General features: G+C 51.1%; 9 protein-coding genes across 9 annotated transcripts; 7 read left to right on the top strand and 2 right to left on the bottom strand.

Moving 5' to 3' along the window:
• Nucleotides 1–4,009: 4,009 nt before the first annotated feature.
• PG986_005906 (uncharacterized protein) lies at nt 4,010–5,197 on the top strand (the record flags this gene model as incomplete). Its single annotated transcript, XM_066842128.1, has 1 exon — nt 4,010–5,197. One exon carries the CDS (start codon nt 4,010–4,012, stop codon nt 5,195–5,197), a length of 1,188 nt encoding a protein of 395 aa, XP_066701990.1.
• An 880-nt stretch (nt 5,198–6,077) lies between these two features.
• PG986_005905 (uncharacterized protein) lies at nt 6,078–7,477 on the bottom strand (the record flags this gene model as incomplete). Its single annotated transcript, XM_066842127.1, has 2 exons — nt 6,078–6,945; nt 7,044–7,477. 2 exons carry the CDS (start codon nt 7,475–7,477, stop codon nt 6,078–6,080), a joined length of 1,302 nt encoding a protein of 433 aa, XP_066701989.1.
• A 3,672-nt stretch (nt 7,478–11,149) lies between these two features.
• PG986_005904 (uncharacterized protein) lies at nt 11,150–13,115 on the top strand (the record flags this gene model as incomplete). Its single annotated transcript, XM_066842126.1, has 5 exons — nt 11,150–11,344; nt 11,430–11,814; nt 11,931–12,048; nt 12,398–12,663; nt 12,961–13,115. The coding sequence occupies 5 exons, from the start codon at nt 11,150–11,152 to the stop codon at nt 13,113–13,115; spliced, it is 1,119 nt and encodes a 372-aa protein (XP_066701988.1).
• Nucleotides 13,116–16,147: 3,032 nt separating this feature from the next.
• PG986_005903 (uncharacterized protein) lies at nt 16,148–17,875 on the top strand (the record flags this gene model as incomplete). The annotated part of the gene is made up of 1 exon (XM_066842125.1): nt 16,148–17,875. One exon carries the CDS (start codon nt 16,148–16,150, stop codon nt 17,873–17,875), a length of 1,728 nt encoding a protein of 575 aa, XP_066701987.1.
• Nucleotides 17,876–19,103: 1,228 nt separating this feature from the next.
• On the top strand, nt 19,104–20,160 carry PG986_005902 (uncharacterized protein; the record flags this gene model as incomplete). The annotated part of the gene is made up of 4 exons (XM_066842124.1): nt 19,104–19,156; nt 19,208–19,348; nt 19,421–19,671; nt 19,763–20,160. 4 exons carry the CDS (start codon nt 19,104–19,106, stop codon nt 20,158–20,160), a joined length of 843 nt encoding a protein of 280 aa, XP_066701986.1.
• A 741-nt stretch (nt 20,161–20,901) lies between these two features.
• Nucleotides 20,902–21,338, top strand: PG986_005901 (glutathione transferase; the record flags this gene model as incomplete). The annotated part of the gene is made up of 3 exons (XM_066842123.1): nt 20,902–20,944; nt 21,011–21,033; nt 21,129–21,338. 3 exons carry the CDS (start codon nt 20,902–20,904, stop codon nt 21,336–21,338), a joined length of 276 nt encoding a protein of 91 aa, XP_066701985.1.
• Nucleotides 21,339–21,389: 51 nt separating this feature from the next.
• On the top strand, nt 21,390–21,857 carry PG986_005900 (uncharacterized protein; the record flags this gene model as incomplete). The annotated part of the gene is made up of 2 exons (XM_066842122.1): nt 21,390–21,566; nt 21,591–21,857. 2 exons carry the CDS (start codon nt 21,390–21,392, stop codon nt 21,855–21,857), a joined length of 444 nt encoding a protein of 147 aa, XP_066701984.1.
• Nucleotides 21,858–22,399: 542 nt separating this feature from the next.
• On the bottom strand, nt 22,400–22,687 carry PG986_005899 (uncharacterized protein; the record flags this gene model as incomplete). Its single annotated transcript, XM_066842121.1, has 1 exon — nt 22,400–22,687. The coding sequence occupies one exon, from the start codon at nt 22,685–22,687 to the stop codon at nt 22,400–22,402; it is 288 nt and encodes a 95-aa protein (XP_066701983.1).
• Nucleotides 22,688–24,316: 1,629 nt separating this feature from the next.
• On the top strand, nt 24,317–24,934 carry PG986_005898 (uncharacterized protein; the record flags this gene model as incomplete). Its single annotated transcript, XM_066842120.1, has 1 exon — nt 24,317–24,934. The coding sequence occupies one exon, from the start codon at nt 24,317–24,319 to the stop codon at nt 24,932–24,934; it is 618 nt and encodes a 205-aa protein (XP_066701982.1).
• Nucleotides 24,935–25,440: the final 506 nt, after the last annotated feature.

Below are 25,440 nucleotides of genomic sequence, written 5' to 3'. Positions count from 1 at the left end.
AACCTAGTTTCGTTGAAATTATATATATTCTTTTTTTAAATTTTATAGTTATTAATTATATTCCGTATAAAAATAAACCACGCGTAATACGCGTCGAAATTTTTATAAAGAATTCTTTAATAATCGATTTTTCGATTAAAACGGGTCCGGAAATCTAATTATCGTCGTACGAAATTAAAGGCTTAGTTAATATTAACGCGTTCCGCGTTATATAAATTAAATAATCGATTCGCTATATTTTTAATACTATTTATTCGAAACGGAAACGATCACGAATTTAAATTAATTATATATTATACGATTAATTACTTTTCGGAATTCGTAACCTTTTACATTAACGATTACGTATTTCGTCGTAAAATATTACCGTAACGCCGATAATATAAAATTATATAAGGAATATTATATATTCGCGCTACGGCTCGTACGCGTAATTTAGGGTTTTTTTAAAGCGCTTAAAACGCTAATTATATATCGTTCTCTTTTTATTAATTTATTATCGTAAATAATAGAAGTATAAGGCATAAAATGTGAGTTATACGGAATTAAAAGAAAGTGTTCAATTAAACCGTGTATTTAATTAAACCGTGGATTACGTTACGCGACAAAATATATATATTAAAGAAGGCTAATTTAGCATTTTTTAAACGCCGGAGAGATAAAAAATCGCGAGTTTAACTTAGAGGAGCCCTTATTATTAAAAAATCTTAATAACTATAAAACGAAAAGGTAAAAAGGAAGCGTTTAACGCTTAATAAAAGTAAAAATAAGGGTTCGTTAAAACGAAGGGCGACCGGTAAAAAACGTTATAATATTTATAGCGAAATAAATTATAATACGCGAATATATAAAAAAGATATAAAATTAAATAAGGAATCGGATAACGAGTAATTTTAATTAATTTTAAACGTTATAACGTAATCCACGGTCGAATTAAACACACGGTCGAATTGAACACTCGAAATCGTATAAAAAAGCCGTCCGTGCGTAACCGTGCATTTCAATGAATTTTTATTTAAATTAAACCGGGGTTTAAAATTTATATTCGATATAAAATATATAATAATATACGATTTTTATTCTTTTTTTTTTTAATATATTCAAGCTTATAAACTAAAATACGCTAAAATAACCCCTGTAAATTTAAATATTTAAAATTTATTTTTAAATAAAATAATTATAAAAAGTTTAAAAATATAATATTATTATATGCTTTATAAAAAGTTTAATTTTTAAAACCCGGCTTAATTTGAATAAAGGTTTATTAAAATGCACGGTTACGCACGGACGGTGTTTTTATACGATTTCGAGTGTTTAATTCGACCGTGTGTTTAATTCGACCGTGGATTACGTTATAAATTTTAAACCCCGGTTTAATTTAAATAAAAATTCATTGAAATGTACGGTTACGCACGGACGGTTTTTTTATACGATTTCGAGTGTTTAATTCGACCGTGTGTTTAATTCGACCGTGGATTACGTTAATTAAATTAATTTATATAAAAAAAATCGAGAAATAGAAAAGGTGCGTCATTAAGTAATATACGTCGCGTAGTAGTAAACCACGTTAATTATAAATCTATTTTTAAAGGGCTACTTAATTTTTTTAACTTTAATTTATAGAGCGAAAAGGAAAATAGTTTTATTATTATTATATATATATATCGGTCGAATAAATCATTTAATCGAGCTTATAAGTTTTCGCTATTTAAATTATTAATAGTAGTATTATATCGCGAGAATTAAGCCTCTTTTTATAATTATTCGAAATCGGTAAAAATATAAAAACTTTATTCGTTTTTTACGTTATTAGGGTTATTTTAAATAGTCTACGTTAATTTAATCTTTAAGTTAACTAATAAACTATATCGGTTAAAAAAGCGGCGGAAAAGGCGAGTTAACTTTTTATTAGATTTTTTAAGTTTATTAACGGGCTTTACGAAAATACCTTAATTAAATTATATATATCGTTTAACCTTAGCTTAAAAGGTATAATCGTTTTCATTACGCGCTATAGCGTATTTATTTTAAAATAAATCGTTAAGTGTTAAAAGTTTTTAACGTTAATTAATTAAGGTTTATTTCTTTATCGCGTAACGGTAAAAGTAATATTAATTAATTCGGATAAATAAGTAAAATATTATATTATTAAATAATAGAAAAAGCGGTCGTAAGTAATTATACTATTAAGTCTTAATAAAACGAGGCTATAAGTAAATCCTAAAATAAATAGAATTTACGATAAAAAAGGAAAAGAAGAGAAAATCGAGCTAGGGCCGATACGGTAAATTAGTTTTAATAATAAGGTAGTGGGGCTAGTGTAAAGTCTCTATATTAATTAGCGTATAAGCTAACGCACTATATTATTATACGTTAAATTACTTTTTTAAATATATAAAACTCTTAATTATTAAACGTGTAAAATTATATATTATTATTATTTATACGTGTTTAGTTTAGTTTAATTATTTTATTATAAATCTATACCTATAAAGCTAGTTCGGTTATTTATCGGTAAGAGCGGGTAATATACCGCTACTTCCATTTAATAATATTAACCACTTTATCTAACAAGTTCTTCCCCACCAGGAAACGCTCTTCGTTACTTGGTTCGGTTTCATCCTCGTTACATGGGCCTATAAAGAAATTGATTGTGTTAATAATGCCTTTTCCTTAGCATATTCCGGAGGAATAGGTAGAGAGTCTATCGCCGGACCCGGTCCCCGAGGGAAATAAACCGCATATAGCGTTTTATGCTTGTTTCTTATTCCCATGCGGACGAACGCGTGAGCGTGGGCAATGTCGTCGACGGTCTCCTTTGAGGGGGGCAATTGGTAATCACGAACGGGGGGTGTCCATAGTATATTTACAATTACAATTTTAGAGTTTGTCTCTTGCCGCAGCTGCGCCTGGGATTTGGCCCAGCCTGGCCTTGGCAATTGGTTGATGGAAGGAAGCTGCAGTCTGTCCATTTGACACACACAACACACAGGCGCGGAAGGTAGAACCAGGGCACTGTCCGCCCGCCACTAGGAGCCTAGGAATGTTAGGAATGTAGGTAGCACCAGCCGCGAGAGCCGGTCCGTGATTTGCCCGTCTCATCTCGTCTCGTCTCGTCTCTTCTTCTCTGGCCCATCGGGAGGGGACTACCACTGCTACGGCTAGTCGTGCGGTCGTGCGGTCGTGATCAACAATTTGACAGATCGATATGCCTCAAGCCTGATCTGCCATCTTTTCTCCTCCCCTCCCGACCCTGGTCTCTCAGCGCTTATCGCATGACGATGATGTTGATGTGATACGGCATAATTCCAGCCTCGAAAGACAAGCCGAATCCAACCCACCAAGACGACCACGCAACCAAGCCAAACGAAACGCTGCTTGCCCATTGCGCGGACCCGCTCTCGGCACCTCCAGAATAGAGCTGCAGCAGATCTTCGTTGCAGAGATCCCTTCCGCCACGATAGCCTGTGTGTATTAGTATGCACCCTTCTGACATCGCTGTTGGCCTGGGTCGGCTGGCGGATACTTAACTTCCCGAATCAACACCTTCGCATTGCTGGTCTCTGTCACAAGAGAATGACCTGAATGAAGGCAAGCCAATCAATCCAACGACTATTCAGCGTTGTTTTCTCCTCTCGGTTCATTGATTGACTGGGTCATTCTCTATTTCGCTTCTTCTCGTTCTTCTTCTTATTCTTCATGTTGTTCTGAGAACCATTTGCGTTTCTATAAATCCATATCCCACTCATTTCTTCAAGCTACCGGTTGGCAAGTAATGAGTGGTTATTCAACTTCTACAGTATTTCCTTGTCAATCTTCCATTCTCTCGGTATCCTCTACCCTATCGAGGCAGGTTCTGTTACAAATTTGTTTCCTATTCTTATTGGGTGGTCTGTCGTGCCAGGGTCATTGAAGACGAGAGGCATCACGAGAAAGGCGAGTAAAGTCGCATATAATCAAGTATTCAAGGGATCTATAAGGAAGGAGATCAATACCAACGCAGCGCGTGATGAACGCCTCCCAGTCAGTCCGGGCATCATATCGCGCCTCGTACTATGCTCCTCCGCCCCAACGCCAGATATCCAAAGCAGGCAGGGCCTCCCACCCACCAAGGCCTGTAAGCGGTGTGTCGAGAAAAGGTTCGATCGTGTCCAACCGGAGCGAGCCCGTGGAAATCATAGACTGGGAAGGGTACAAGGCTCAGAAGGATGAGCTTGAGACAGTGCACGAAGTGACCGAGGTCGAGGGGCTCGGCAACGATCCACCGGCTTTCCTAGACCAGGCATTCCGTATGTTCAGCATCTACCCGGTCCGGGATCTCAACTGGGCCGTCGCCGTCGTCTTCGTCATCGGTTCGGTCGTCTTCACCATCGGTGCCGTCTTCCAGCTTTTACCGGCCGCCGACCCGACCTTCCCGGTATTCCCGAACCAGCTCGAGCTCGCCGTGCCGCTATGCACGCTACTTGGCGCCGCCATGTTCCTCATCGCCGGTGTTTTCGCTCTCATCGCCTCTTTCAACGTCGACCGAGGCGAGTTCAAGATCCATATCCGAGACCCGAAATACTACAAGCGCAAGTACAAGGACATGGGCCTTGACCATGGCGTGCGCAACGAGAACGGCGATGTCGAGAAGCTAAGCGGCAGCAAGCTGGAGAAAATCGGCACCAACGCAAGTGTCAGTTCGACCAACTCTTGGAACAGCGGCGAGAAGATCTACCGCCCAGCCCTCATAGGCGACAGCAACTGGGTGTGGTGGCCAACCGAGTTTGGGAGGACCTTCCGCACGCTGCCTTTTCAGCTTGGCCTGATGCAATTCGCCGGCGGTTCCATCCTCTCCATTAGCGTGGCACCCGGCTTCCCGGGTGTTCTGTCCATGACCGACCCTATGGCCCCCATCATCTTCGTATTTACACCCTTGGTCGTTGGTAGTTCGTTCTTTATCGTCGCCAATGCCATCCTGATCTTCCAGTGCCAGGATCACTGGTACAAGCCCAACCTCAACTCGGCCCCATGGCAAGCCTCTTTCTGGAGCTTTCTTGGGGCTATTGGCTTCTTTGGTACCGGTTTCTTCTTGTTTCTCAGTGACCCGGTGAGCAGCTCGTGGTCCAACTTTTTGGGTTCCATGGCGTTCCTGATCGGCGCCATCATTCAGTGGTACGATCTTATGGCATTCCACCCTGATGATTGGGCCGCTTAATGATAACTTTTACGTGTTCTCTCTTTGCATCCCTTCTATTCCCCAATATCTCTGCATAGACAACGTTTGCGGTTAAATGGCAACATGTCATGTTATATAGGCACTGGGTGTCTGTCTGGAATTCTGGCAATTGGCATCATTGTGTTTCCCTTCTTTCTCCCCAGATAATATCAACAAGCAATGCAGGCAGACAACTAGCAATGAGAACCACGGTTTCATGACATGCAAGATAGATCAGCTCGTACATATATGTCACGCAGGATTCCTGCTTACATTTTGGTATGGAAACCGCGCTGCGCGACATGGCAAATTGCATTCACTACCAGATCTATAGCAATAATTTATCCAGGAACAAGCGAGTCTTGGTATATTTGTGTTACACTTGACAAATCAGTGAGCAGGTTACTTCCGCGAGTAAGGATGTCCTTGCGCATCTCGGCTCTTCGTGGGCCATATCTGTTTGGCAGGGGGTGGGAGATCCTCCCCCACGCGCCCCGTGCCGGCCGGCGAGGCCGAGACTCGGTTGCCAACATAGTTCAATGTTGTTGCAGCATTGCGACTTTTCTACTACTCTCAAGACTTGGAACAAGGAAAAGCAAAAACCATGTAATGCGGTCACAAATCCAGTTCCTATCGATGCTATATACTCGTCAAGGATAAATAGACCCAGGAGGGGAGAGAAGAGGAATGAGATGCAGAAACGCAAATACAAGAAACAAGGATAGGAAAGAATCTTCTACCCGCCGGGATGCTCACGGGAAGCGGATTCCCGGCCCTCCGGTTCCGTCCAAGTTTAAAAGAGGAAAATCACAAAGACAAATGGCACCGTTTGACGTGCATACCTCGTCCCTTCGCCCAAACGTCATTATATCATATATCGTCACATCATCAGAAATCCTCTGACCAGGTCTCGGATCTTCTCGCGCCGGCGCTCGCGGCCCAGCACGACGTGTTCGCGAGGGCTGAAGAATTCCTGCCGGGCTTGCACGCCGTCGCCCGTGGGCTCGCGGGTCCAGCGCCGGCGCGGGTACCGCTCTAATCGCAGGAAGGGTATGGACGGTACACCACTGCTGCTGCTGCTGCTGCCGCTGCGGGAGTAGGATGTGGTGACACCAGCTTTACTACAGGTGGCGTCCCCCGTGGGTCCTTCGTCTGGTAGTGTTGACGCTGACGTAGCTGTTGGCGACGTTGATCCCGACCTCGTCGCCGCTGCTGCGGATTTCCAGACGGGTTCATACGTTACGGCACCGCAATGGTTCCTCCGGTTCTCCGAAGTAGCAGTAGCGTAAAAGTCGTCGGGGCGAGGGCTAGAAGGCGGGAGGTGAAACTGGTAAGGCCGCATCGCGTCCACATCCGCGGTGAGCTCGGGCAGCTGCAGGACGAGGCAGCGCGCGAGCCGGCCGCGGATGGCCGAGAGGGCCCACCGCTCGCGGACGTTGTGCCAGGCGCGGTTGGCGTCGGCAACGTCGAGACGGAGGACGACGGCGCGCAGGCGCGCGAAGCGGACCAGGTTCGAGAGGGCGCCGCACAGCTCGGCCCAGTGGGGCGGCGTGGGCGGGCGGCGGCCGACCAGCTCATTGGCGCAGTGCTGGTGCAGCTGCTCGTAGGGGACCGTCAGCGAGAGGTGCGCCGACCGCCAGAGCCGCGTGTTGGGCGAGGGCGCGGCGACGAGCAGGGTGTGGGCCAGGGGCAGCGAGGTCATGACCAACGTCGTGGACGCGTAGATTGTGGGCAGGGCCTCGTCGTACCTGTTGGGTGCTTGCCGTGGTAAGTCTCTCCATGCGATGAACAATTTTCTAGGAAGGAACGAAACAAGAAGTCGACACAGTAAATCGCCGTTACTCACATTCTCCTACAAGTCAGCAGACTGGGCAGAAACAGTGTACGTGACTTGTTGCCCTTCTCCCTACTTGCCAGCATCGCCTCCTCGCACTTCCAGTGCTCGTTCCAGGGGGACGACATCCGCCTTGCCCAGACTGGGTCCTCGACAAGTGAGCGCGGCCTGAGAGCTTGCTGTCTACGCCACAACTTCTCGAACTCGTGATTCCGGCTGTCTTGCTCGCCGGCGGCCAAAATGCATGGGAAATGCGTCACGTGGCCGCTTCCCTCCTCGTGCTCGAAAACGTGCTGTTGCGTGCCAGAGGCATCCCACATGGCGAGGTACACCATATCCCTGATTTCCCGGGGGAGCTTGCCGAAGAATACAGACTGGTGCTGGAGGCCTGCGCTCATTGTGAAGTCGCTTCCGGGCGAGATAAACCCAGGGGATGGAGGGAACATGGTGGACTCTCGTGGATCCGAGCAGATGACAACCTGAACACGATTAACCATCGACTTGGTGAATAGGATTGCCAGGGAAATGGTTTCGTGGGTTGGGCGGGCCTTATATCGAGTTGTGGTTTGGACGCAGGCAGCAGGGTGAAACACGGCAGATGTGAACCCCCGTCCTATACCATTGCTAATACCGAGACCTCTGGCAGGGTAGGAAGATCAAGGGCAAGCGCTGCCTTCATGCAAGTTGCATCGGCCTGTCGCGCTTATGACTCTGAAAAGGGCCGACCAAGCCTCAAAGTAAGGGTGTTGACGGTTAGGGTCAACAGTATCTAGATACAACTGGCCCAGACATCGCTGATCTGTAATGCAATGCCACCGTACACTGCACCCTTTCGCCTACTCGGGGCAAGCAACGAACGAGAAAACATGGCGAAGGGACTGGGGGTTAGGCAACGCAGCGTATCAGGCTTCTCTGCCTCTATGCTGCAGAGCTAGCCGCGGTCCTTCGTGGAGCATGCGGAAGTGCAGCCAATCCAAAGGCCGTCGTGAAGTGGATGGGGATGCATCGTATGTCGGATTGAGTATAGCCCATCCTGTCAGCCAACCCTTTTGGTTGACACAGTGTAAGCGTGCGTTGGGGCAGTAGCCTTATTTCAGCAAATTCCCACTTGTGATACTACCAACCAGAGAAACAGCGGTGCATTCTCCCCTTTGACCCATCCAAATATGCGTCTAGCAAGCCCAACCAAGCGAGAGTCAAGCAGACGCGGCGTGTAGAGGAAGCAATGCATGCCATATGCGCTTGCTTTCACTTGGCGCCGTGCCACGGGTTGGGGATGTGAACCATCGTGTCAAAGGTTATCCAACAGGCTGCTGCGGCCCCCTTCGCAACGTCCCAGGTCAGACGTTCTGCTCTTCGTGGATCTAAGTTCCAATAGCGTATTGGCGGGCGTCTACATATGTGAAATGTGAAGCGGCCCATATCGAGATCTTCCGGTTGCTCATTCTCACCTGGAAGTAACGCCAATAGTTCCATAACGTACCCGTCTTGGGCTTTGAACTGAGAAAAGCTCTGCACAATCCCCTTTTCAGGGACCTTTCGCCAGCATTGCCAGTTAGGTACGTCCAATAATATTTTGAGGCCACGAATCGTGATTGCCGCCGGCGACTCCTATCAGGCTTCCGACCTCGTGACAATCAGCTGCGGGCCGTTTTCATGAATGTATGGGCGATACTCGGCACATGGCAATACCAGACTGACGTCTAGCGAACTAATGTAGCCTCAGAAGCGAGATTGTGCCGTGATAAGCCGGTGTTATCGTCGAACAGTAAGATATATAACTCGAACATGGATTCCATGATCTCGGGATATCTTTCGATGGGCCAGACAAAGCTCAGAGAATGGGCCAGTGAAGATGAAAGATGTGCATCCGCTTGCATACCAGTATAATTGGGTTGAAACATTGTGTGCCCGGCATGAGAAGGGTAGTACACCCTGCGCGGTCTTCACGTCGAACTCCCGGCTGTTGTGTTGCATTTAGCGCAGTGCTGAAGGTAACCAGGGCAATCCATCAATTGCTGTAGATTGGGCACAGTGCGATTTCTCGACAGGCAAGCTGTCCGCAGCCCCCTCAATTGGTGTTCCGGTCAGGCGGTAACCAATAGGATACCCTCGCGACGGTCTCGGTTGGTTGCACACTGCTTATTGCATTGAGGTTGATCCAAATGATCCATAGGAACTGGGGCGGAGGTAGGGGGGTTGTCGGATCTCCGCCATCCGGCACTGTTTCCAGACTTAACCTCTTTGCCTCTCTGGCTCTCGCTTTTGCTCTCTGTCTTGCTTCTTGTTAAATCGGAGGAGTGAGGGTAGAAGCACCACGGGCTGCGAGAGAGGAGTCGAAAGAGAGTGTCAGTGATGATGGCGCCGCCAGTCGCATGATCGATCCACTTAGGTGTTGCTTGGGCTCCGCAACAGTTTGGTTGGTGCAAACACGTGCAAACACGGTTCAATTCGAGTCCATCACATCCAACCTGATGCTACGGGCACGGCGCTTACGCTTCGGTACTGAACAGGATCTGACTGTTAATTATTGCGTCTGTTGCGGCGTACAGTGATGTGTGGGGGGGGGGGGGAGGGGGCTCACCCACTCCCCCACCCCCCAGCTCCCGGACGAGACATCGTCTCCAACAATTGACTGCAAGCCCAACAACATTGTGGCATGCGGGCCTGCTTTAGACACGCTCGCACTGCCGGTCCATCGACAGCCACGATGCTTTCAGGACAAACAACTTGCAATGACCATGTGCCTGGCCTTGATGGACATATGTTCTCTTCTGGCGGGTGTGAAGGGCCATGTCAATCAAAGCGCACTGCAAGTCTCATTGGCGATTGATCGCTACGCTATGCCCGCCGCGAGCAACTTTGTCTTCAAGCCGCTCACATGGACGCGGAGAGTTCAGGAAGCAGGGCTCACCGACACCGGATCGCCATTTCCATCCTCTTTTTCGTCCTTCGAGTCATGGAGCTTTACGGCGCCCCTGTCGTCGAAATTCTAGGGGTCGCTCAATGACTGTCTGCCGATACGTGAGTAGTGAGAGGTAGCAAGGCGACCCTTCAGATCACAAGGTAGTCGTTGCGCGCTATTTCAAGCAGTTCGACGGTGGGGGATCCCGGGTATATGGCCGAGTCATTCAAGGCCACAATGATAACTCCCTCGGCCAGACTGATCGTGAAAGTACTAATGAATTCGCTAGGGAATCTTCTCGGTTGGCTTTAATGCGGCAACAACAGCCGCAAACGCCTGCAATGCCCTGAACGGCGGTATGGGGGATGCATTGGTAGCAATGAGACCAACTGTGGCAGCTCAGGGAGCAACGTCCGTATTGCAGGCGCCAAAGTGACGACATGTCGCTTCCTCGTACATATCGTCATCTTGAATCAAGGCATGGCTTCCGTGAAGGTTGTGCACTCAGGCGGATGATCGCTTGTCTTTTCGTCAGCTCATGCGCAGCATGTAAATGCAAGACCAACAGAAGAAGCGGAGGTACTGCCTCGGAGGATTCACTCTCTTTTTCTTCGCAGCTTCGTTTCCATGGCCCTCGAATTTACATGTTCTGGCTCACGTTTATTCCTCTTGATACCACTACGTTGGCGTAAACAAAACCAAGCTGTGTGCGCTCGACGAGGTAAGTTTACCCAAGCAGAACCGGCCAAAGACTCTTTGAACCCCCATAATCCGATGTTCTATCAAGCTTTCTGCTTTGTCGCTTCTAGCTAGGCACGATGCAGCTTCTGGCCCGGTCTGGAACTTTGCCCATACGGCTCATGATAGTACTTGGGATGACCGTGGAGGCCGCCAACCAATAGGCGGGGAGCGCGCCCCAGGATTCTATCAAACACGACGCAATGTATGTGCTGATCCCCTCGCAGCCCTCGCTTTCAGTTCCATATCGAGGTAGCGGTGTTTCCGCATGCAAGCCATGTTTCAGTATGAAGGGTGGTAATGATTCACCAGCCCATCTCTATGTGATGGATGCAGCTCCGTCCTCCCTTTCAATAATTTGATCATCGCTTGCCTCATGTTGGAGTCGTCCGCCTACCAGTCTACCTATCTCGCGATCCCAAACATCATCTTCGTCGTGAAGTGATCTTTATGGCTACCATTCTCATCCTATGCAATGACATCAGTCCCAACACACAATGACGGACCCGTATTGGGTTCCGATGTGTCTGAGGATAAGGGGCCCAGAACGCTGATAACCATCTGGATCGTTACTGGCACTGCCATCATATTCACCACCGGAAGACTTTACGTCAGAGGCTACATGCAGCGTAGGCTTCGGAGTGACGACTACCTCACTATGTTCTCCATGGTATGTTCTTCTCGAATTGCGAAAGGCTTAGGAGTCATCTGGCTATGCTTTCCAGCTGGCCAGTAGTATGGCTAAATTGGCATAGATCAACAGCGTCCTGGCGTGTGGACTCGGTACCAAAGCAATCTCCCGCGGACTTGGCCGACATATAAGCTCCTTATCTCCCGAAGACAAGTCCGCCGCGACCGTCTGGACATTCGCTGCCTTCTTCCCCGGTCTGTTGTCCTTTGCGGTTCCTAAGCTGGCCGTCATTGCCTTGCTGGTTCGTCTTCTACTGCCGAGCCGGTGTCACTTCTGGTTCTTATGGTTCATGGGCGTAGCTGTGCAACTAGCCCAGTTTGGCACAATGGGCCTCCTCATCAGGGATCTCGCCGAGAACTGCAAGCTCTTTGACTCCGTCGATAACCAGAAAGAGAGGGGGAAGTGTATCCCTATGCATATACAGGTCAGGTACTACCTCTTTGCCGCATGTATGTCCTTCGCCGATCCTCTTTACACTGTTTCCATATCTTCCAATCCTACAGTCATTCGACGTCAGAATTCGGTTGTCGAGTGCGCTGCGGCCAATAGTGCTAACTGGACACAGCGCTCTCTGCGTTTGCCGACTTTTACCTCGCCGCGTACCCATCCATCGTTCTGTACCAACTGCAGATGCCTGGGCGGAAAAAGTTTGCACTGTCGGTCGCTCTCGGCTGTGGTGTTGTGTAAGCAAGAATGGCGCGGTCAATTTATCGCGAACGAACGACCTGCTCACTCAGGCTTGGACCGTCACTGACTTTGGGATATAATAAGGTCGGGGGCAGTCGCGACGTACAAGACTACCCACATCCCTCTACTGCTTGACCCCGATTTCACCTGTGCGTATTTCGCGCTGCTCCGTCTATCTTTGTTTCTTGTACGCCAGCCGAAGACGAACGCTAATGGGGGTGATGGTTGTTCATCAGATGCCAATGCCGAGTTGCAGTTATGGACACTGTGAGTAGCATGCTGCATCTTTACCAACCTTGTCTGCTGAAAGAAGGTATGCTTATGCTTGACTCGACTACTTTCTAGCGTCGAAGGTGGCATCATCGTGATTGCGTCGTCAATCCCTATACTGCAGCCCCTGATAGACAAGCTAGTCGGCACCAGGATCATGGGCCGCTCGCGAACCTACTTCACCAAGCACATTGCCATCTTCAGCGACCGACGCAAGATCGCCACCACTGTCCGGCGCCGGATACGTAAAAACCAAGCCATGACGACGACGACGAACTTCACCACCACGACGCCGCCCGAGGAACTCTCGCCGGTGCATAGAATGGACTCCGGGATAGACGGTATGGCCCACAACTACTCCTGTCGTGGAAATGCCGGCGGGTATCGTCGTAGTAGAGAGGACCCGCGGCCCGGTGTCGATGTTGAGAACCCCGCCAACCCCACCCCTGAGGAGTGAAGGTCATGACAGGGGGATGATGACGATGATGACGATACGTCACACATCATGGCGTGAAGGTCAACCTTTGTAGGGTTTGAATCTGCTTCCTATTGTCCATCATGTCCCTACATCGTTGCCTGCCTCGACACACTCTGGCGATCCTACTAAGCATAATAAACTAATGGTAAATTCAATCCAGACCCGGAAAAGGGCGCGAAATCTCGCATCGGGCGCATAGTCGTCGTCCAAGTCACCGAAGACGGCGACGACAACGAAGACGGCCCTACCGCAGGAAGCGTGCCTGGCTTGGCCGCCGCGATAGATGCCACCCCCACCGAGAAAACAGCTAAATGAAATATTGCCAATTCTCGGATAGACCAGGCTCGAAAGAAAAGTCACGAAGGCTGCCCCAGGCAGGTCCCTTTTCTGTGTCTGTGTGGTTGAAACATAGGAATGCCCATTCATTAGCAGATGCAGGAAACCTGCGTCCCACGACCTTCGTGGCTGAAGATCAATCCAACAATGGGAACAGGGGACTGTGGACCACTCTCGAATTTGAGGTCCATAGCGAGGGAAGCATATGGGTCTACTTGTATAATGCAATGCTGCCAGGGACGGCCTTCATTATGAATCGATACGAACCTAGGTCTGTAGTGGCTACAACTCGACGAAAGCAAGACGGCTTATCCAGGTGCTTACAGCAGGGGCAGGATGCAGTTTAAGGATATGGCAGCAGTCCAATCGTGGTGCGGTGGCATTTCCGTAAGCCCGCCTCTTCGCTATGAAAATGGCGAGAGCTATCTACTGGGCAAATACGAGTCTTCCACTAATCGGCACCACACAGCATGTGTTCCTACTTACTTGCGACACTGCGAAGTCCACACCAATAGGATCCTAGGGAAATCGAGGTCAAACGATGATGCGAGGGGTAACTCAATTTATGACTTGGTAGAATAGGCAGTTTAGTAACTAGAGGCATGTCGAGTGCGACTTCGTTGTACTGGATCCTGCTCTCAATCGGCATGTGCCTTCCATAATCTTTTGCATACAGTCTGAATCCCATGCATGTCGAGCGGGCACCGCTAATCTCAATCCTTTAGGGTTCCTCAATGCAATCTCAAGGCAATCTCAAGGCAATCTCGGGGTGATCTCGGGGTGATCTCAGGGCGATCTCAGGGCGGTTTCGGGGCTCCTTGTAGGTCCTCTCCTCCTCGGCCCTTTCAGTCCCCAGGCTTCCAGTTTGGTGACGATGTGCTTGCTGCGTTTTGCAGCTCAGACTTTCAGGCTTCCAGGCTGGTGGAGGGCTTGCTTCTTCGGAGCGGCTTGCTCATTGTATCCGGGCGGCATTTCCTCTTCGGAGTCCAGAGGTCGAGCGGCGGCGGCAACGGGACAATCGGAGCCCAGGTCGTCATTGAACAGGATCTTGCTTCTGGCTCCCCGCAGAGGCCGGGGCGGAACTGGATGTCGAAAGGGGGGCAAGCCTTGGTGCAAGTATGGTTGGGCCACTGATGCAGCTTGGGGTCTCGAGACTCGTCGAGAACGGTGCAGCCACACCCAATGTAGAAGATGACGGGGATTCGGCAAGTAACCATCTCGCCCGAGGTCCTCTTGTTTGCTTGGGCCGGGTTTGGGTAAGGTATGAGCGGGTTAAGAAAAAAGAGAAGAGAGTGAGAAGAGAAGTGTGTGGGTGTGTCTATCGTTGGTAACTTGGTTTCGTTCTTGTGTGTTTTCAGTACGCCTGGTCCCTGGACTTGAAGAACAAAGGTGTATGATGATGACCCCCCGGCAATTGTTGTTGAGGGAAACAGGCACAGGCCTTTTATATTCGAGGGATATCGAAGAGGTTTCGGGGCTGAGAGGATATGATGATGAGGCGTGCGTGTTGCTGGTGTCTTCGTGAACAAGGTCTTTGTGGTGAAGCTGCACCGGGCAACAAGGAGATCGGGGGTAGACAAAGGTTGCCTGGTGAAAGACAATCAAGACATGGGCCTTGTTCCGAACTGAATGGGAAAGAAGGGCGAGAATAATTGGCACAAAGAGCACAGCGCACCGGCAATTGTGCTATTGTTGAGCCGATTGAGAAGAAGAGAACAAGCAGAGAGAGGGAGAAAAAAAAAGCCCTTCTCTTTCTTATCTCCCTACTCAAGTTGGCGCAGCCTTGCGTATATTGACGTCGAACTGGATGTGACCTGGTATGGATCATCACCCGCCGACTGATGGTGTTGCTGGTCGGACTTCGCACGAAACTGGTCAAGGTCAACAGAGAAGGGCCGTCTGAGCCATGGTGAGGCCGATGTGACTGGACTCTGCGGGATGCTAAGGTTGAGGGTTTAACAGTGGCTTTGAAGCATCTTGTACTTGAGCATATTTATTGATTGTTAGGGCTGCCCGGGTCCCAGGAAATCGGCGCTCCTTTTGCTCACCCAGGCGGCACATTGCTCTTTGGTCAGAGTGACTGTCGGGTGAGGTGACTGTGAGCCTCCGTCGAATCCGCTATCTTGGTGTCACTTGAACCAAACTGTCCTCTCTGGAGCAAGGCAGTTGCGCCTTCCGAGTCTCGATATTACTTATGCAGCGGCCGCCCTCCCCTTCGGCGTTGGTTCTGGGAAGGAGCCGCATCTCACTTTGGCTTCTGATCGTGAAGGCAGTAAAGCGGGGAAACAAGATGAGCTCCCGTCGCCGATGCATTCACGGCGAAAATGTTGGTCGTGTAGATAGATGCCAACGCAAGTGAACGGGCTTCAGGTCATATATGGTAACATTGTGTCTTCGATTCCATTCAAATTCAATGCTTCTATCTGGAAAATCGAGCGACGCATAGGTGACGTTTTCTGTTGTCACTACAGACCATGTTCCCGGTGGGATGTGGGGGGCAAGGGGGACAATGCCAGTAGGCGGTTTTAGTCTCTTAGTGAGTGCGGGGTCTTCAGGTAGCCAGCCTTAGGCCCTCGGCTGCTAACCGTGTTCGTGCTGGTCGTTTCTATTTATTTCCTTGATAGCTGATGAGAAACACCACTGCAGAATATAGCGGTAACAGATCGGAAGATTCATTGAAGTCCCTGAACCGAGTATCTTGAGGCCCCGTCAGTTCTCCGGTGGCCTTAGTCATTTGCATACTCCTTTCCTGCCTCGCGGCGTCGACTTCGGCTTGCGGAGATGATTTCCCACAGATCCGCGAAGTTGCGACCTGCCACATTGAGCTTAGGTGCGGGGCCTGTTCCTGGCTCCCGAATGCTTGTAGGTATGATACGATGCGATACATAACCGATAACGGCATAGGTAAGGTAGAATGATGGACACCTTATCTTGTCTTCTGTTCTGGTCCTTTCCTTCCTTTCAACTTCATCCTCGAAGCTATCATATGTGGATTTGCATTGGTGGTAAAGATGGCAACTTACGAGAAGCTGCCCCTGATGCAGCCCTCTGCGCAGGTTCCTCGTAACACCACCTCCAAACGCCGTCGGGTGCCCCTATTGGCCATCTTGTCTCTCTCGGCACTTGCGCTGCTATGGACGCACAGAGTGTTTGGTCTTTTCCGGGAGCGCGAGGAGCCTCATTCCCTACCTCTCGCCGCGCAATGTCCTCAGGTGGACCCGCTGCTGCCGAAGCAGAAGACTGACGCGCTGACCAAGATGGAGAGATACTTGGACTCATCCGCGTTTCGCAATGAGACCATCTCTCGCTTGTCTGGCGCTGTACAGATCCCAACTCAGTCGTATGATGATATGGGCCCCATTGGCGAGGATCCGCGGTGGGATACGATGTATGACCTGGCCGCCTTCTTTGAAGAGACGTTTCCCTTGGTGCATAAGACGTTGAAGCTCGACAAAATCAACACCCATGGGCTGCTATATACCTGGGAAGGCTCAAACAAGAGCCTGAAGCCAACTGTCCTGATGGCGCACCAGGACGTGGTTCCAGTCGCCGAAGCTACAAGGGAACAGTGGACCTTCCCACCGTTCAGCGGTCACTACGATGGCGAGTCCATCTGGGGTCGTGGTTCCAGCGACTGTAAGAACCTTCTCGTTGGCACACTCGAAGCTGTGGAGCTACTGGTTAAGGCCGGCTTCGTCCCCCAAAGGACACTGGTGCTGTCCTTCGGTTTCGATGAGGAAGTCTTGGCAGGAGCCGGTGCTGGCCACCTCGCCGCTGAGCTCCTGGAACGATATGGCAAGGACGGCGCCGCGATCATTGTCGACGAAGGCGCCGGACTCACCACAGCATTTGGAGCCACGTTTGCGACACCTGCGGTTGGCGAGAAGGGTGCTATTGATGTAGAGGTCACCGTCCGAATGCCTGGTGGTCACTCGTCAATCCCCCCTGCTCATAACGGCATCGGTGTAATGTCCGAATTCATCACCTTGGTCGAAGCCAATCTTTACGAGCCCCATTTCCACTCGGAGAACCCTTTCCTTGGCTTGTTGCAATGTGGTGCTGCACACGGTCCAGATTTCCCACCCGAATGGAAGAAATTGCTTGGTTCTGGCACCACCATCAGCGCAAGGAACAAGGACAAGCTCGCCAGAGAGGTTGCAAAGTTCGGTGATGAGTTCAAGTACCTTTTCACAACTTCTGTGGCCGTGGACATCATCAACGGGGGCGTCAAGTCGAATGCATTGCCTGAACGTACAACGGCCCTCATCAATCACCGGGTCAATGTTGGTGACAGCCCGTCGGACGTGCAGGCTAAGATTTCCAAGCTGGCTTCTTCCATTGCGGAGAAGTACAATCTGACGCTCCATGCATTTGATGATGAAGCCGAGACACCTTCATCGATGACTCTCAAGTCCCCAAGTACTCTGGAGCCAGCACCTGTAAGCCCGACGGAGGTGGACACCTTGACGCCGTATGCCGTCCTGTCTGGCACAACGAGGGCGTTGTATAACCCAGATGTCATTATGGCACCTGGATTGAGTACCGGTAATACCGATACCCTTTTCTACTGGGACCTGACCAAGCATATTTTCCGTTATCAAGCCGGCTGGGATCCCAAGCAGGAAGGTCTTGGTGGTATCCACACTGTTGACGAGCATGTCAGCGTGCTCGCTCATATCAACACCGTCAAGTGGATTAGTACTCTTGTGCGTAACATGGATGAGGCTTCTCTTGCTTGAATAAGTCATATTTTGGGCATGTAACTATTAGTTAGTTGGAATACGGTGGCTCGTTGGTCCCTCCATGTTGTTTACGTCTCATCGTTGGTCAAAAGTCCGATTAGCATTGAAACTGACACACCTTACCATCACCTTCTTGCTGCGACGACTGGACTGCGCCGTATTGCTACATATTGCCCTTGGCTTGTAATATATCGCTTTTTCTATTTGGTCATCGCCTGGACTAACCGAGGTGGTAACTCATAGGAGCTACCTTAGAACTAACTACCTCCAAACCATCCGCCACCTCCCTGCTTACCGGGTCCCAGGGTCCGACCCAAGCGCCGGGGCAGGCCCGTCCGTCCTCACGCGCAAGGAGATTCTTCGGCAGGCCTCACTGTACTACTTGAGCAAGTCTTTCGTGTCTTCTGTGCTTACCTACGCCCAGAACGCCGCTTTGAGCAGAGCGACTTACACCAAGGCGTGGAACGATGCGCCCCTGTTGCATAGCAGCTTTAAGTGCAGCGGCGGCTTCTGGCCCAAGGATATTATCGCCCTTGTCGGGAACCTGGTATCGCACACCTGTAAGTCCATTGGCGTCTCCTGTCCCTTCACTGGTCTTGGTCTTCAATTACATGGACATTCTCGACCCTAACGACACGGTAGACCATGACTTCGGTGGACACTTTGCTGCCTTGGACCTTGGACAACCCGTCCGCTCTGATTGGCGACATCAGGAAGATTGGAGACTACTGGGTCAAGAAGGAATAGGTAGTGTATTGCAATAATGCTCCAGACGATGCAGACGGAGACGCAGCACCTCTTACCTGCGGCATGTGCTGTAGTGCGCTGGAGCTGGGTCAGTTGGCGCTAAATGGGAGCTTTTGGTGCATCTCTAATGTAACCTGAATACTTCTTACACCCTTTCATACCTCCTATTAACTGGTGCCTCTGTACGCAATGGCTGTACAGGACCAACATGAATATGAGCTGCACCGATCGCTGCGTCCCGGGAGAAGCCCTAGAGCGGCAGGGAGTCAGCACAGCCCACAAGGACTTTCTTCTAGACGTTCCGGCATGGATCCTCAATAATCCAAGATCAACTGATTTCCTTGTCACTCCCCGGTTCCTGGCCAGATCGCTCTACCGACTTATGTGACTATCTTGAGCACTTCTCTTTGCATTCAGCAGCAGCAGCAGCAGCAGCAGCAGCAGCAGCACAGGGTATAGGAAGAAGCAAGCAGTGAGCATGGCGCCCAATGTGGACTATGTCTTCAATAGAGACTTTCTCGACATCAATCGGTGCGTTGCCAGATGTCCCATGTCTCCTCGGCATCACTTTGCTACTCGTAGCTGGTCATATCTTCCCATGTTTGCCACGGGCAGCATGAATTTGCTGCACCATTTCTGGACCAAGACCCTCTGTTACGTGATTCCCCCCAATATTCCTCGCGATGGCATTCGCAGGGTGGCCGACGTAGGCACCGGCACCGCGTATGTGTAGCAGTCTGATCTCTCGTTGCTCATCGACAGCCATTAGCTGATATGTACATCGTGTGTCTCTAGCATCTGGCTGTTCGACGCCCGAGAACATCTCCCCGACGACGCACAGCTGGTCGGCTTTGATATCTCCTTCGACGCCGCTCCGCCACGCGAGGTGCTCCCATCCAACGTGCGCCTTCAACACTGGGACGCCAGAGAGGCCATTCCCGATGGCCTCGAGAGATCGTTCGATGTCATTCACCTACGGTTTCTCGCCTTCGTCCTCTTGAACGATGAAATCCCAGGCGTGATTTCGAGGCTCTTCCAAATGCTTAGTGAGTAGTACCCGTCCCTAACCGACGAGCCATGTTTGCTTGGTGTTTAGGGGTGGTTCTTCCTGCTCACATGAGACTCCTGGCGATATAGAGCCGGGAGGCTACATCCAATGGGACGAGGCCGATATGGAGACCCTGCGCTTCGACAAGGCTAGAACTGAGAGCAAGACGGAGAACCTCGAGGCCCTCTACCGGCTCTTAGAGGCCCGGGACCCGCGGTTGAAGCCCACCTGGGCGAACCACCTCCCAGAGCTCTTTTCCGAGGCGGGCTTCGTCGACGTGGAAAAGGACACCAAAGACGCGCCGCAGCAGGTCGCGTTCCAGTTCCATGACGTGGGTCTCATCATCCACGAACTCATCGCGCGCAAGCTCCAAGACGAGCAAATGGCGTCCGAACTGCGCCGCTTGCTTCCCGCAGCCGTGGCGGAGACTAAGAACGCTGCATACCGCACGTCCCTGAGGTTTAGTGTCATTGCAAGGAAGCCATAAGGGCGAGAATTGGCATAGTCTCGTCAGCCGAAGCGTCTCAAGGCATGCCCAGTGCTAAACACAGCTTGGGGAGGATGAAGACCAAATATCACTACATTATCGATTACACCCCTGCGACAGCGAATACCATCATGCCATTCTTCTGTGAATCCCACCATGGTCTATCAGCTAACGCAACTGAAATTCTAGGCCACGCGATTTGTAGCAAGGGCCAAGACAGCAGAACTCCAGGGCTTAAGCCCATCACCTCTCTCGTCCAACCAGTGGGTGTAAGACAGGTCAAATGTATGTCTACGACGCAATTGGGAATCGGTAGAAGGCATCTGAAGTGAGGGGGTGCGACACACCCAACAACGATGTTAGTCCGACACCCAGCCCGGTGGAGTTAGGCACAGCAAGGGATGGTACAAGTCCACCAACCTGACATCTGACAGTAGTATCTTGCATGTCGTGCCGTACCAACACTTGTGTGTGTGTGTAGTATCGGTGGTGTGATTACTCTGCAGCCAGCATGGTTCTTAGGATCGCTGACCGCGAATCCGGAACGAAATGAAACCCAGATGTTCCGGCACAGCGCCCTTGTTAGAATAACCTGTCCTGGCATACCGCATAACGGGAATTTACTGAGACTGTCTTTGGGAGACAGGACGTTCTTGCAATCTTTAAAAGCACCAACACCCATTCAGAATACCACAGGTCCCGCTCGCACATACGATCATCCATTCCCCTACCTACTGAATCATGGCGAGCAACCCACCAAAGCCAATTCGCATCTGGCTGACCCGTACGTACTACCCTTTCGCTACACTTGCATTTTCTATGAAGGCATCCGATTGACAGTTTGTCGCAGCACCCGGCCCTGATTCCTGGAAGGTCGGTACCCCCTATCTATCGGCCCCGGATTGCGCCGGCTAAGTAATTGGGGGCCGGAACCCCTACTGATCCGATCTCCTCTCTTTCTTTTCCAGGTCATCTTCTTGCTGGACGAGCTCGGGCTGAACTACGAGGTCAAGTCGTTCAGCTTCGAGGACGTCAAGGAGAAGCCCTTCATCGACGTGAACCCCAACGGCCGCGTCCCGGCCATCGAGGACCTCAACACGGACCTGACGCTCTGGGAGTCGGGCGCCATCCTGCAGTACCTCGCCGAGGCCTACGACGGCACCGCCCACCGCGCCTAGCACGCGTCGTTCCGCGACCGCCAGCGCTGCAACCAGTGGCTGCACTTCCAGATGAGCGGCCAGGGCCCCTACTTCGGCCAGTGCGGCTGGTTCCAGCACCTGCACCCGGAGAAGTACCAGCCCGCCATCGACCGGTACGCCAACGAGATCCGGCGCGTGCTGGGCGTGCTCGAGGGCGTCCTGGCCGAGCGCGCTGCTGCCACTGCCACCACTGCCGCCGAGGGTGAGGTGCCGTGACTGGTCGGCGGCAAGATGACCTTTGCCGACATGGCCTTCGTGCCCTGGAACTTCCGGCTCAGCGAGGTCCTCAACCAGTCCTGGGACCAGGTCTGGGAGGGCGTCCCCCACGTGCGCGCCTGGCACGAGCGCATGGTCGCGCTGCCGTCGTGGAAGCGGTCCATGGAGATCCGTGCCCGGCTCATGGACGAGCAGGAATTGCAGTGGAACGGTGTTCCCAAGGGTATTGAGACTTTCACGGAATACGAGCAGCAGATTGCTGCTAAGGACAAGAAGGCTTGAGTATATATATGCTGGTTTAGATGATGGCACCAGAGTGGGGGGGGATGGTTCTCTTCCCCGAGGCCCGTCGATGCATAGACCTTCAATCTTTATCCGGTGAGGACGACTCACACGCTCTTCTTGATATCATCAAGCGAAATATGGATGGTCAATCAAATTTGCAGGGTTCTGGAAGTATTTCAATCGCTTCAAGCACGCCATGTCATAACTGGGAGTCATGAGGGACAAAATCAAGTTATAGTGCAGCTTGTACTGGAATGGATGACTCCTGACTCCTATTTTTTCTAAAGATCATAAGACAGCCCAACCCGCGCTAGAGGCCTCTGTAAAAGAAGATGCTACGAGCCAGTCCAAATGGAAACGCCAACGACTATCGCTCAGGGTGCCTTCTTTCCATCCTTCCTTCCTTCCTCCAAGCAGTGCCAAAGGCCGCTGATCACGTATATGCCAAAAGAACCATTTGAATACACAGCACCACAGCTAGAGCAGCGGCGGGCTAGGCAGGTGCTGCTTTACCCCCGTGTGCAGGGCCGACGCTCTTTCTACGTCTGGCGGTTGATGCCCGTGCACATGGCCGCGCACTTGGTCCTGTCGCCGCCGAGCGGGACGACGCAGCGGACGACGCCCGCGGCGTCGTCCTTGCAGGGGCACTCGAGCGGGTCGCAGGTCTCGGTCCCGTTGGCGTTCAGGACCGAGGAGATGGCGACGACGCCCCCGGGCAGCGAGACCGAGCCCTCGTTGGTCGTGGCGGCGGCGGGGAGGGCGACGGCGAGGCTGGAGAGCAGCAGGGCCGATGCCAAGGCCTTGGCGGAGGTGAAGGTGAACTGCATTTTTGTTGTTGTTGTTGTTGTTGAGTTGGCTCGCTCTTGGGATACAGCGTAGATGATGGCGATGCGGCGGTGATAATGTGACAGAATGTTGGAAAGATTATAGCCGGTGTGGATCGAGTGACTTTGTTGGAATCCGAGAGAGTGTGCGGTTTGAAGATGGAGAATCTGTTCTGGAAGGCCACTTCTCTCTTTATCAAATGCCCTCGGGCCATTCTATATACTAAGATCGGGGCGTGACGCGACGGCTACATCCGCATAGCATCGTACCAACGCAAAGGGGCCGACGGCTGGTCAGATGTGCAACAATTTAATCTATCTCGGTTTAAGGAGGCAGTATCAATGCCCAGCTTCCAGAACACATGGAGAATTGGCCGAGAGAGGCTGTGTAGCTTGGTGACATAGGTCATAACGTAGTATTACCCCTGCCCCCTTCCGCACGTGCGAGTCAGTTTGGCCTATATTAAGCGCTCAGGGGTTCCCCGGACTAGGTAGCACTAGCCCCGTCCTCCCTGTCGTAGTTCCAACTAGAGAGGTGCATATAAAAGAGTAAGTATACTAATATAAATAGGAAAGCCGAACTACTATTTTCGGCAACATTGGCCTGCCGGTACTTCGTCCCAACTCCAAAACTGTGTCCATCAATGAACAAACTTTCGGGGGTTAAACCGTATAATACGCATACTATTATGCTCTATTTAGTGGCGCAAGCGTACCCCAAGATGTCAGTCTTGTTATGCGATCCCTGACATTTATAGTAACTCGGACTCCACACCTATCCCCCCCCAGACGTCCAAACGTAATGATGCGATGAACGGACCGGCCTAGGAGGCCAGCTTTGCATGTGGTTAGCCGAACTTACCCAATTCATGACTGAGCCGAGAATGGTCTCTCCTGGTCTCGGCAACTATTCGCCCTATGCAAGTCCCGGGGAAGTTCTTGTCGGAAACAGGAAACAAGCATTAGGCACGAGCTTTAGGTGGTGCACATTCCTGGCGTGCGAGTTGTTTGTTGTGCATGTCAAGGCATGTGGAGACAGTAGACGTTCTCAAGTTTCGATCAGGTTGGACTGCAGAGTCGGGCTTTCCGAGAGAGAGGCTTTGAAGGCGGAATGCAGAAGCCGGGCGGTCTATCGCCTCTTGCGGTTGAGCTTCCTATGGCACGCTACGGTGCGACTTACTGACGCATACCCTTGTCGGACGTGATATGATTCTACCTACCGGGCAAGTCCTTACGATCTACACTAGGTGTGACGGTCTACCTAGCTAGAATAGGGCGATGCGGCGAATATAGGCGCTAACACGTTTCCTCCGCTACACATCCTGGTTGGTGGCGCTCGAAAGCGCATCTCTGGGTAGACGCGCAAGCAAAGAGACGAATTCATTAGTAAGAATGAGTGTGCGTTGTCGTCGATTTAAGGTCTCGGGTATAGACTCCTGCAGGTGTCAGGTGGTAGTTGTATAGATGGAACGATCGGGCTTGTCCAATGTAGATTGCTGCAAGTGGAGACGCCACGCTAACGACGCAGCGTGGTTTTCGATTCTTCCCAATCTTCACTCCGCATTCACAAACCAGGTAATTCCCTACCACCTGCGCCCAAAACCACACATGCAATCATCGATACCGTCCGTCATGGCGGATCTTCCAGTCCTTTCCGACGCGCCGCTGTCCCACCCAAACTGCTGTCTCAGCCTGTCGAGCCGTCTTCTCGAGACGCTCAAGACCCTGTTTCGAAATGAGAGCCGCGGCAGCGGAGAAGCGGAACCCTCGTCCTTCTCGGGCCTCGTGCTGTCCGTGGGCTGTGGCAGCGGCCTGCTGGAGAACCTCCTGCACACCTACCTGACACAAGAGGAGCCCAAGATGACGTCAATGCGGGTAGAGGGCGCCGAGGTCGCGACCGACGCCTCCACCATCATGGCCTACCTCCCCGAAGACCGCGCCAACACGGTGGCGGGCACCTGGGCCCTGTGCCGCCGCGCCGAGGATGCCACCGTGCTGATGTTCGTGTACCCGCGCAGTGTCGACCTGGTCAGGCGCTACGTCGATGCCTTCCTCGGGTGGGACAAAGTGCGCACCATCGTCTGGCTAGGGCCCCAGGCTGACTGGGAGGTCTTTCGGCCAGAGCTCGAGAAGCAACACTGGTTATTAGAGACGACCCAAGTGACGATCCGGGAGGGAGCGGAGTGTGGCATCGGGGAATACGAGATGATGGCCGTTTTACAGGTCATAGACCATAAATCTTTGATTTAACACTATGGTCATATTCTTGACCCTGTGCTGTGGGATACCCTCCGCCTCAATATTTCCTTTTCCCGGAGGCTGATTTCATCACGCTAATGACTGGCCAATCCGTGCTCCCTTAGGCATTGGCGGTGGAGATGCTCCAAGGAACAGGAGACTCGAGAGAAGTCTAACTCACGCAGCGCTTGATTGCCAATCCAATGCAAGGTATCTTATCGTACAAATTGCTTGGGAAGCAAGTACTGCCATGTCAACGCCTGATGTGTGCGTGGTCTTCTAGTCCACAGTCTTCTTCTCTGGCTCCTTCTCGCTGTCCAAACGAGCATCGGTCAGGCCGCGGTCAGGCTCCATCATACGATTAATAATAGCCTCGACATGCTTCTGTTCAAGAGGCTGATTGCGGAATATCGCGAGTAATCGAGCATTTTCGATTAGACTCCGAATTTGTCTTCCGTTGAATTGATATTCCGATATGCCACGGATAATATTATCGCAATCTCCTGGTCAGTTATCCA

This window comes from Apiospora aurea (assembly GCF_038362705.1).
Source record: "Apiospora aurea strain CBS 24483 chromosome Unknown utg000004l_segment0_segment0, whole genome shotgun sequence".
Lineage (NCBI taxonomy): Eukaryota > Fungi > Ascomycota > Sordariomycetes > Amphisphaeriales > Apiosporaceae > Apiospora > Apiospora aurea.
Note: the sequence above shows the minus strand (reverse complement) of the source record. Positions and strands in the feature narration are given on the sequence as shown.